The sequence below is a fragment of the Lepidochelys kempii genome, chromosome 9 (genome assembly GCF_965140265.1).
Source record: "Lepidochelys kempii isolate rLepKem1 chromosome 9, rLepKem1.hap2, whole genome shotgun sequence".
Lineage (NCBI taxonomy): Eukaryota > Metazoa > Chordata > Testudines > Cheloniidae > Lepidochelys > Lepidochelys kempii.
In genome coordinates, this window is record NC_133264.1 from 15451774 (window position 1) to 15464666 (window position 12893).

At 39.1% G+C, this 12893-nt stretch overlaps 1 protein-coding gene across 3 annotated transcripts in view; it reads right to left on the reverse strand.

Annotated features, from left to right (window-relative positions):
* The window catches only part of FNDC3B (fibronectin type III domain containing 3B), a 358046-nt gene that overhangs the window by 58167 nt on the left and 286986 nt on the right, over window positions 1–12893 (reverse strand). For all 3 annotated transcript variants that reach the window (XM_073359377.1, XM_073359376.1, XM_073359375.1), the window contains one exon: window positions 10625–10905. In XM_073359377.1, coding sequence (XP_073215478.1) covers window positions 10625–10905 — 281 coding nt within the window. The remainder of the gene's footprint in view (window positions 1–10624; window positions 10906–12893) is intronic.

Sequence of the window (12893 nt, forward strand, 5' to 3'; positions counted from 1 at the left end):
AGTCCACTTGCCCCCGTGCGCAGAAAACAGTAGTACAGCACAGGAGATTAGAGGGGTACCTTATGCCTCCTCTACTGCCTGGAGCTGCCATGCAGGAAGGGCCCTGCTCAAGTTCAAAATCTTTTGCTTTGGAAAAACTCTCATACAAATGCTCACAATGCTCTCTTAGCCATGTACTAACATTAAAATTAACATTTTACAGAGGGGAATTCAGACAGAAAAGGGTAAATGTCTTGACAAAGGTCATGAGGTGAGCCAAAGGTCACAAAAGGAGCCAAAGCAGAGCTAGGATTAGAACTCAGTATTTCCTGGCTCTCTGAGCTGTGCTCTATTATTCACTGTCTCTTCCTTGACAGTCTTGTGCTTTTCCATAATCATTTTGGTTCTACTATTCTACTTCTGTACTTGGAAGAAAAGCCTACTGAGCGTCTAGCTTTGGCTGGCAGAATTTATTTTGAATATTTATTCCTACTAAAAAACTAATAGTCCGTCCCGCTTTCCATATACCCACACAACGTGCACTGACTTTAGTAGAACTTATGCACATTCTTAAGGGTAGCATAGACCTTTTAACTGAAAATGCTGAAATGCACCATTCTCCCATGCGGCATTGTGAGTAGAATTACTCATGGGATAAAAATAACATGTTTGAAAAAAGAGAGTCACTTTCTGCCCTCAGATGCATACCTGGAACGCTCATTGGCCTCATCTAGATTTGTACGTGTTCTGTACACGTCAGGGCTCAGAGCCTTTTCATATACAATATTTCTTCGAGGTGGCAATGTGTTTAGAGATCAAGTAGTCGGAATTCATTTTCATCTTTATTGCCTCTCACTTGATTGTTCTAAATTAGAAAGAACCATTGCTATTTATTTCACTTTCTTCCTTTCCTGTTTTTAACTCTGTCCTGTGCTGAAATAAATGTTCCATTTTGTAAACCACTAAGGGGAGGTCAAGAGAGAAGCCAGGAAGATGTACCAGAAGAACTTTGGTTTCCAAATCATGTTTGTCATTCACTGTTTTAAAAATGTGTGGTTTCTGATTGTTCTGTTGCTTTTTAAGATGCATTTCTTTAAAGGTCGCTTTTTTGGATCCTCTAATTTCAACTTAGACAACTTAGTATTAGGAAGTGAAAAAGTGTAGATGTCATTTTATTTCCATTTCTTTCCACCCTATTTTCTGGACTACAGTTTAAATTAAGAGGCCACATACTGCATATTAGATCTTTACATTTAAAGTCCTATATCATAGAAACAGCATAGTTTATTGAATGGACTGAACATTGAACTAAGAGCCAGGAATTCAGAATACTATTTCCAGTTCTTGCACTAATTTGCCTCAGACAAGTTATTTTTCCTCTCAGCATTTAGTTGCTCTGCAAAATGGGTCTGATACTACTTATCTCCCATACAACAGTGTTCTGAGGATTAGTTAGATAAAGTTAAAGTTTTCAATGTGCTAAGTAGCAGTAGCATTATAGTGATCTTCAAGATTTCTTACAGACCAAACAAGTGCAAGTAAGGAGTGTTTCTTTATGTCTTAAGGTTCTGATTCTGATCTCTGTTACATGAGTGTAAATCAGAAATAACTCTACTGAAGAGAATGAAATTACACTAACGTAAAACCTCTGAGATCAGAACCAGGCCTTAACGTTTAAAAACTCAATTTCATTTTCACAATCTACGTTCATAGATTCACAAATAGCGTTCTGCATTTGTTGATGCAATGGAGGTAACTAACAGATACAAAAACTATGGTACGATTAAGACAAAGCAGGTCAAAAAAGCTAAAGAAAAAGAAAAAGAAAAAAGAAGCATAGACATTGAAACAGACTGACTACTTTATTGGTATTATGAGAAGCATAATTAATGCAGACTTTTTTCTTACTTCACATTGTATGCTCATTATTTCAGCTTCGAAAGTCATTGTATTAACTCCTAATAGCTTTCCAAGGTGAAAATAGGCGGAAATAATTTTCAATAGGAAGCTGAGAATTCATCATCTAGTAATGACATATGGATGGTGATATGTGCCTAAATTAAGAAATATCAGCTTTTTGCAGGGAGTTTAAAGCAATGAGTTCATAAATAGAGGTTCTACTACTTTTACATTTTGCAGTAAATAAACCAAACCTCAACAAAAACAAACCACCTGTCTCCAAATCATTTAAGCTTCAACCATTTCTCCATGACAGTATCATATTTTGAAGAAAAAATTATGAGAGCATTAGAAATTTCATGTAAACGTCATCTTGCATTTCTTAAACCTACTTTTAAACGATGGAGGTGTGTGCATGTAAGTTGTATGTACACACATATATATATACTCATGAACTAGGAAAATCAGAAGGATGGTGAAAACTGCATTCAGCCTCAAATCAACATAAAAGGCATCTTCCCAAACATACGCCTCGGAAAAGCAACAACTGGTGGTTTGTTTGACTCTACCAAATTAAACTTGCCAGGCAAGTCCTCACTGATGCTATCACTTGTAAGTCTTTGCCAAGTTGCTACTGTCAGTGTAATGCTGGGCATATGTGGCTGTGTGTATATCCATCTGTTCATACAGCTTGATACGATGGGCCAGACTACACTGGCCTTCATGTGGGGTGCAAATGAGGCAGTGAGACTCAAGGAATATTTACACTCTGTCTCTCTTTTTCTCTGTGGTACTGTTATTTATTATTTGGATTAAAGTGGTGCCTAAAGGCTAGGGGCACATTGTGGAAGGCACTGTACAAGTACATAACTGCAGCTAAGCAAATAATTCATATTTTGGTTTGGTGGCCGAACTGAAAAATCCCAAATCAATTTGGTTAGTTTTGAGGTTTCCTTGACAAAACAACAAATAGCAAAACATTTACTCAGATTAAATGAAAGGGTTAAAATGTCGACATTTTAAAAACAACATTTCATTTAGAAATGGTTCATTTAAAAAATGTAAAACCAAAATGTTTTGACATTTCTACTTTTTTTTTCTGCTGAAACTATTTGCTAAATTAGAACCAAAGTTGTGAATAGTTTTGGAGTCCTGAAAAATGCATTTTTCAATAAAATTTCTATTTACTGAAAAAATTTCACCCAGCTCTACATATAACAAAGCTAGCCCAAACAGCTTTCACTCTAAGTCTAAGACTACAGGCAACAGATACATACGACATAAGATACATAAGAACAAGGAAACAGTGAAACAATCACTATAAACATCTATATACACACATAAGTTATTTTTATTTAAGACTTTACATTGAAATATTTGTGTTAAAAACCATTCATAAAGTCACTCTTACCCAGCCTTCAATAGTGATTCCTAAGATAAACTTAAAAATGCTGAAACAATGGAGGGTTTTTTAGGTCTACTTTCAAATGAACCAATCATAATTTTAAAACAAATATTTGGAAAATGTAAACAGTAAATTTGGAGGACATTACCTAATGCTTCTAGTCTTGGCATCAGACCTCTCTATCACTTGTATCCATTTTTGTATTTTCCCACTGGCTCTTTTCAATTAGATTCAGGAAACAATTTTTCAGATCAGGCAAATTTAGAAACTCTTATAGGACCTTCAATAACCGATCATATTTTAAAATGTTCTTGACCCAGGAAAATAAATATGCTGAAAAGGATGTTATTTTCGGTTTGGTAATGGAATAATTTGTATAGTATTCTATTTGCAAGCTGGAAAATCACGTCTGAATTATTCTTAAGCAGCCTGACATGAGAAGAGTTTGATATACAAGTTCTCATAAAATTAACGCAATGTACCCATTCTTGTGAAAAGCAATGTCTAACAGCTAGGACAGCAAATATAAACTCTTCCATTTCTAGAAAGGAGAAAGAGCAGAGTGAAAAATAGGATTCATGTCTAATATTATAGCCTAGATTAAGCTGAATTAAATATTTTGTGGTAGAATAAGGTATTATTTCTAGTTTGACAGTGACTAACCTGATCCTTCAGTCCTTACGAAGGCAAAACTGCATGATTAGACTCAAAATTCTACTTTATCTAAGGTATTAATATGGCCCCCATTGCCTAAGTATCTAAGCACAGGACCCTTTCATTTATCCTCACAACAGTCCTGTGAGACACCTTTATTCCCATTTTACAGCTGGGAAACGGAGGCACAGGAAAGTCTGTAATGGAGGTGTACTTGAACCCATATCTCCCAAATCTCAGGCTAAGACTAGACCATCCTTCCTCTCTATGAGCCTGCTTTTGAGCATTGAAATGAATGGGGAGGCTTTATAATTATTTTAGCTGGCGTAGTATCAGATCTGCATTCCTTCTTACTCAGGCAAAACTCCATAGTCTTAAAAAGTAAGAAAGAAGCATAATCTATTCAGGACTTTCAATGGTTAAATTACACACATAAATATTTATAAATATTTGTGAGCTCTGGAACACTGAGCCCAATTTTGCAGGTCCTTACTCTGGTAAAACTTCTACTGGTAGCTCAAGGACAGCTGGACTGAGCCCTTTGCTTCAAAACACACAAAGCTCAATCCTCAGAGATATTTTCATATGCATTTCTGTTTTCATTCAGAAAGGTCTTTCCCTTGACATGGTTTACAAATTGCAACTGCAATGTTTTTATTTCCATAGATGCTTATAAGCCAAACTTAAAATAAGTTATCCTATTAAAAGAAATATTCAGTAAGATGGCTAAGTATGTCAGTGATGCATGCGTAAACAAACACTCCTTAACAAGTCTGCCAAATTGCTTGGGGGTGTGGAGTGGCCGGTAGGGAGGGAGGATGGAATCACAACGGTACAGCATGGTTAATGAGGAAAAATAGAAAGACAAAACATAGGAACAAAGTGTACCTAACAGGAAAACAAAAGATAATTTCTCCCCCAAAATCCAGTAGTTAAAAGTAAGTTTTTCACCATTTTCAGCTGGCATACCATGGGCTATTTATTCACTTACAGTCTTATCAAATCATACAAAAAACAGTTAAAGGAAGTTTTGACAGAAATTACATCTTTTATGTGATAAAAATACTGCTGCAATATGTAATCTCAATTGTTGTAATTGTACTTCAAAAATATACAAGGAGCTGTACTGCAGTAAGTACTCACAGAAAGTCTAGTAAAGAAACTGAACTAGTGGACTTGATGCAGAAATTATGGATGGAATTCTATGGCCTATATTACAAGAGGTCAGAACAGAAGAGTTTATTAACTTTCACTTAATAAAAAGTAAGGGTCCCTTTTTACAAACCTTTATGTGCTCAAGTACTTTATACCTCCACTGCAGTCAATGAGATTACTCGTGCTAAGTACAAATTAATTGTGTGAGTAAAGATACGCAGGATCAGGCCCTACATTTGAGGATGAAGATATTTACTTTTTTGTTATTACTGTGAATATACACATACACGCAAACACACAGAGTGATATACATACACACACACACACACACAGTGATATACACATACACAAAGTTAGGAGTACTGAATAGGAATAAGGAACGGGTACATCCCCCGTACAAGGCATTGGAGAAGCCATTACTGGAAAACTGTGTCCAGTTCTGATGTCCACACTTCAAAAAGGACGCTGAAAATTGGAAAGGGTTCAGAAGAGAGCTACAAGTATAATTCGAAGAGTGAAAAACCTTTCTGGTGAGAGACTTAAGAAGTTCAGTCTCCTTAGCTTATCAAAGAGAATATAAAGAGGTGACTTGATTGTGATCTATTCTGTAAGTACCTACACTGGGAGATTTCAAAATAGGTTTCTTTAATAGCACACAACCACATAAAATCTAATTATTGGAAGTTGAAGCTAAACAAATTCAAATGGGAAATAAGATGCAATGGAAGGTAATTAATCACTAATGTGCCAAGGAATGTGTGTGGTGTATTTTCCATCATTTGAAATCGTTAAATCAAGACTGGATGTCTCTTTCTAAAAGATATGACCTAGCTCAACCAGAAGTTATGGGCTTGATGCAGAAATTACTGGGTGAATTTCTATAGCCTGTGTTATTCAGGAGGTCTGAGTATATAATCATAACAGTTCCTTCTGGCATGAATAGCTATAAGTCTAAGCAACAAAGGCAAGATCTCATTAACATAAAATAGAGAATTCCAAAAAATGCCACTTCTTTAGGTTCAGGGTCTAATCTTGAGAGAGAAGGAATATTTCCTTTGAGGTACTGCATGTTCTCAACACTGCAGGATCAAACTTTGATTGGAAGACAATGTGTTCAACTCTACAATTAATCCCATTTCCTTTTTTTAAATGAAAGCTTAGATACTGGAAAACAGCAATATTGGCAGAAAGAAACCATTGTAAAAGAATCCACAATTTTTTTTGTGCCTGAAGATTTAGGGTTTTCTTTGTTAAACCTTAACCAGGCCTTCATTTTTGCTTATGTTGGCAATTATTTCTATTTACCATTTATGTCATTTTGAAGTCCAAGTTCCTGATTGCCCTAGTTAAATGGCTTATGAGTACAAAAATGAACAAGCCAATAATTTGTGCCTGCAAAAATGAAGGTCAGCACATGAAATTTTGCTCTAATGCTTTAGTACTAAGCAACTGAAATGACTGTTTCCATTTTTGTTACAGAAAAGCAGATCCCAGGAGTTGCATTTTGATATTACATATTTTTCCTCTCTAAAGAGCACAGAAATAAGCACATAATATACAACAAGAGCATCTGAAGCATTCCGTTTTATGCCTTTGTTCAGTGACAATGTCTAACTCTGTCATGTTAATTTTAAACAGTCCATTAGTGTGCAGAGTAAACTTGAAATGCACATGGTTGACTATGGGCTTATATAATTAACAAACAGTATGAACCCTTTCAACAAGTCCCTAAACTGGGCTGGAGCCTTGTGACAAACAATTTCCCTAAGTTACAAAGAGCTGCACTGAAGAAGAACACTTCAGCATGTACGGATTTTGCTAGCTACGAGTGAACTCAGAAGCAGTTGAAGCAGACATTAGTATTAAAAAGATGGTGAGCAAGTCATTTTGCTAGATTAGGACAATCTTTGTCCCAGTCAAAGCTGAATTTTCCAAAGTTCTCTGGGGCAGGCAGGTAGAGATAAAGTGCAGCTAGTCACATGACCAATTTGACTACCAACCAAACATATCCAAAGCATCTAAATTTTGGGACATATTTACAGATCTTTAAGCGGAAGACTCTGTCACATCCTCTCAGATCATCTTCATGCTGTTTACAGTGAAGTGATTTGCATATCTAGGGGTTTTATTTTATTTAAACTATTTTTATACTATCAGCTCAGTGTGCAGACTTACTTGGTAAACTACTGCTGTGCAAAATATGCATTTTTCCAATTTTGGTTCTTGCTAACTAGAGGTTTGCTTTGAGATTCTGGCTTCAAACAAACCCAAAACCTGGCAGTGAAATGCCACTGAAACCACAGAGTTTTGACTAGTTTTGCTGACTTTAAACTCAGACCAGGCTTGCCAAGAGATTTGATAATCTCCGAGGTCTTGCTTAATGTTTGGGTTTGAAAAGAAACCTAATGCCAGGTAACTTTCACTTGCTTTCATTGCACAAATTTAACACAGCTTTACTATACCCCCATATATCATAAAATAATAATACTTCCAATTCAGAGTAGCTCAAAGGGATTTGCAAATGGCAATTAATTAAACAACCTTCTTATGTTATGCCTAGGTAATGTTATGTTATGCCTTTCTTATGTTATGCCTAGGTTGTAAATAACAACCTTCTTATGTTATGCCTAGGTAATATGATGATTGGCGCGCTAAAAATATCATGGATAGACTGGATATACACAGATGGGGTATGTGTGTGTGTGTGAACAAAAATCCACCAACAATTATTTGAAAAGTGTCTTTCTTCAAAGCTATTTTTATTAGCACAATACTACAAAGTATGGTCAGTGCTGCATGAGCTGCTTCTGCAACTTGCTTTGGCCCTTTGCTTTCCAAGACAGCTGAGGTATGGTATTTTCTGAAAAGTACAAGATGCCCCGCTGTGTATTTTTGCTTCCTGACTCAACACTTACTTCTTCTTGTTCTCATCAGACCATTTTTAGAAGCTTGGTCCCACAGCAATCATTGTGACCAGTTAAATAGTTCATGTTTATGGTTTCACTTTTTCATTCAGATCAGAGACAATCACACTCCTAAGCTAAAATCACATAATTTAATATGGCGCCTTATGAAAAGTAAAGAAGTTAGAATGTAAACTAAGATTCAGGGCATAAATCATAGTATGACCTCAGTATAATACTTCTGCTCAGAGGGAGCCAGAACAAGAGTCTCAGAGAAAGAGCTGCTGTATGATTAGTGAAGAGAAACCTAAAGCTTATCTCAACTTTTAGTTCTGATCTCTTTTTCCAGGCTTTGGAGATCAGGACACCTACCTAACAGCAGCTATAGAAGAACAAAACATGAGCTAAAAAAAAACAAACAGAATTTTTAGATGCCCCATTTTCTGTGACCCAGTTACTAATATTAATGAAAAGTGCTGGCTGATTGTATAGAGTCACTTGGTGCTGATCAAAACCTTTTATTTTGTTTTAGTTGCTACTGCATCTGATCTCACATGTAATAAGGAGAAAACAAGATGTTCCAGACCAACTAAGGGCAGCTCTTAAAAAAATTAAGTAGCAGCTCACAAGACAAACACAGGTTAGACAAACACCTGTCAGTCATGGTCTAGATAATACTTAGTCCTGCCTTGAGTGCAGGGGATTGGACTAAAAGACTTCTTGAGGTCCCTTCCAGTCCTATGATTCTATGAAGAGGAGAAAGAGATACATTTGATATTTTTCTGTTGATGGCTCCTCTTTTAAAATTTCTAAAGTGAATGTAGTGCCCAGGCAACAGAAGCCTCCTCACACCATCCTGTTACTTCTAGGGACCACTGGTAGGGGGGAGAGTAGTTCCATCTCTATACCTAGTCAATCCTTTGAGACTGCTGATAAGGTCACAATTCTGATGAAGAATTCTGTCATGTTGACATTTGTCCAGCTGGATCTGAACTAAAACTTCCAGCTCATTTGATATAAGCCACTGATGGGTTTTTAAATACTAACGACTTTTGGTCATTATCAATGTTGGCTGGATTTAAACTAGTGACCTGAAAGCGAAAGGTTCCATATCCCAGTAGCAATCCCTGAGCCATCCACTTGCAGTTTATATTCACATTTTACATTTCCACAGGCTGGTAAAAAGCTAGATGCCACTATACCATTCTCAGTGCTGTTATGTTAAAATCTGAAAAAAGAGTGGAGCATTCTGGCTAGGCTGCACAATGTTTGCATGATTATTCATGACAAATGATATTGCGAGTCTGTGCTGTGTCTAATTTCTTCAGTTGTACAATCAGATTTTTCTGTATTATGTATCTATAAGAATAACTGTTTTTTTTTTAAAAAAGAGCTTCCTTGACATGATCAATGTCACTGTGTATTACTATTCATCTGCTAATCACTGTTTAAGATAATTTAAATTCTAGCAGCAATTAGAAAGACATCATGAAAAGCATGAAAATCAGATTAGTTCAAAGGATGAATATACATTTGGAGAAGCCATTTTAGAATAAAATTTAGAATCTGAGTTGTTAAGAGCCAATCACTTTTAATCCCAAATTTCATCTTCTTTAGTTATTTTTTTCATATTAAAGAGATGGCAAATATAGCTACTCAAAAGAACATACATTAAATCACCATTTTAAACCGTACACAACTTATTTGCCATATAAGAAAATTACTTAGTTAATAATACCTATAAACACTTAAAAGAATATTACTGATTAGAATCTGAAAAATGATACATTGCAATAAACACAGCACTATGGTAGTTAGAAGAATTTATCATTTCCAGTTTCTGGAATGTACACTTGTCAACTGCTCTTGGGACAATCTCTTTGGAGGACTGAGCTTTCCCCTAACCAGTCTCCCCTCTACTCATCTCAAATTAGCCCAGACCACCAACTTAGACTCATTTTAGGTTATCAGCCCTTAAACTCCAGGTCTTCCTTTGTCTCCCTGTTAGTTTCTTAGAGGCAGACTGCCACAGGGCACTTTCCCCTCCACTAGCCCAGGCCTTTCTGCCTCCCCATCTCTCTCTGTTTTTCCTTTATTGCTACACTTGTCTTCCTTATTGGTCCCAGCTGTTGGTAGATGCCTCCATGACTGGAAGTTCTGGCAGCTATGCTGGGGGCTGGTGAGCCTGGTTGCCTGTAAGCCAGGAAGACTCTCCTCTCCTTTCTACCCATGTTCAGTATGGGGTTTGTAAACCCCATTAGATTATTATGAATTTTATCTGTCTTGGTCTTGATATTTGCTTCATAGATTAACTAATACAGTTTCCAAACACATAAGACAAAAACAAGGACAAAGCAAATAGAGAAAATAAAGAAGATAAATGGGGGTGGGAAATGGAGACAAAAGAAGATAGAAAAAGGTGAACAAAGAGAATGCATCTTCAAACCTGAACTATTCCAAATCACTCCATAAAGACATCATTACACTTTTGCTAGATGTTTAAGGATAGCGACTTCTTTTTCTTCTTTATGATACATCCTATCAAGATTCCCCTTATCTAGTTAATCTGTGTGATATCAACATGAGTTTTCATTACTGTACCGAGAAATGGCAGGATGATGACACTCACCGGTATGAGGTTTCTGGAAGCAGATCATCCATAACATAACTTGTAATGTTACTAACTGGAATGCTAATGTCACCAAGGTCTATGTTGTAAGAAGTAATCTCAGACCCATTATTGCACGGTTCTTCCCAGTTTAAAACAAGGCACACAGAGGGCGATATCTGATAGGCATCCATATGCTCATCCTCCAATACAGAGAGGGTACAGACTGCATCAGGTACTGATGCTGGAGTCCTGCAAGTTACTAGATCACTGTAGGGTCCAGCTCCTGCCTGGTTTATAGCCTGTGGAACAAAATAATGTTTTTAGAGCAACACACATTTCATTTCACAAGGCAATCAAATAAACTTAGACCAATGTACCTTGCAGCCTGGAAAAGTTAGATACCTATCACCTTAATAATTTATCACTTAATAATTTATGCCGTTTATCTGTATGAGAACAATTAATATCTTTCTCTATTATCCAGAGGTGTCACCTATATAGTCTGAAGTGTCTTTTAAAATATATATATAATTTCCTTGCATAACCATTTTAATCAAATTTAGCAGTAACCAATTTGCACCCTTCCAGTTTAACAGTGAACCACTTTGAGCAATCTTTCAACCAGGTGTGAACCCATGTGACAGGGTGCCGTTAGCAGCTTCAAATTGGGATCTGTGGAAGCCAGTACCCTGGTCACTTAAAACACCCAGGGCACTGGCTGTGGTTAAGGTGGAAGGGAGCACTTACACTGCTGGTAGACTAATGAGTTAATGAGATAATTAGCGCACCAGCCAGAGAACCCAGGAAGTAAAGCAGGCAGTTTAAAAGATTAACTCAGGAAGCAGGAAGGGGCTCCTCATAACTGCTGCTATATTGTTGTATTATTTACTCCTGGGGGAATTCTGTGCCACAGTGCAATGCAGAATTTTGCAGAAATTAATGTTGTGTGCGCAAATGGGCTGCAGTGCTGCTGGCCACCATTAGGGGCTGCTGGACCCGGCAGAGCCCAGCTTCCACATAGAAGACACTGCTGGGGGATGGGGAGCTGGATGGTTCCCGGCAGCTGCAGTTCCCTACACACCCTGAGGGAAGGAGAGGGCAGCATGCAGGAAACTCCACACAAACCTAGGACCGAGCATCATACTGTTTCTCCCTCTGGATTCCTGGGCTCTGAGCAATGGGGGGGGGAAGGTGCCTGGGCTGAGGGAGGCCCCCCGGCTGGGCTCTGGGGGATAGGGGGTTCGGGCATATTGGCTGGGCTCTGGGGGGGAGAGGTTGTGGGTGTCTGGCCCCCTGGCTGGGCTCTGGGCAGGGGTGCAGGTATCTGGGCAAGGGGGTGGGGGGTAATGTGAGTATCTGGGTAAGGCTGGTCCCGCCCCCACCTGGTGCCTTCCCGCAAGACCCCACCCCACCCCACCCCTCCTGTTCCCACCCCTGTTCCACCCCTGGTGCCGCTTCCACTCAACTTCTTCCCCCAAGGCCGCACCCCTGCCTCGCCTCTTCCTGCCCCTGCTCCACCCCTTCCCTGCCTCTTTCCACCCCTTCCCCCAAGCACACCCTGTCCCTGCTCCTGCCCCTCCTTCCCTCCCTCCCCATGCCTCCTTCACGCTGCTGAAGAGCTGTTCCGTGGCATGCAGGATGCCCTGAGAGGGACGGGGAGGAGTTGATAGGTGGGGGTGTGGGGCAGGTAGGAAGGGAGCTTGCCTACCGGTGGGTGCTAAGCACCTGCTAATTTTTTTCTGTGGGTACTCCAGCCCTGGCGCACCCATGGAGTCGGCACCTATGCTCTGGGGTGGGGGGTTGTGAGTGTCTGGCCCCCTGGCTGGGCTCTGAGGGGGAAAGGGTTAGAGAAATAGGAGCTAGGTTGTCATAGGGCAGCGGTTCTCAAACTGTGGGTTGGGACCCCAAAGTGGGTCACAACCCCATTTTAATGGGGTCGTCAGGGCTGGCGTTAGACTTGCTGTGGCCCAGAGGACTTCAGCCCTTAGTGGCATGGGCTCAGGGATACAGGCCCCCCACCTAGGGCCGAAGCCCTCGGGAAATGACTTTGGCCCCCCCATCTGGGGTGGTAAGGCTCGGGCTTTGGCTCTGGACCCCCTGCCCAGGTGTGGGCTCAGGCTTCGGTCCCCCTCCTGGGCTCATGTAGTAATTTTTGTTGTCAGAAAGGGGTCATGGTGCAATGAAGTTTGAGAACCCTATTATCCTTCAGGTGCTTATTGATTATTTAATGTTTTGTTCTAGTATTTTTAAGGTATCAAAGTTAAAGCTGACTGGTCTATAATTCCCC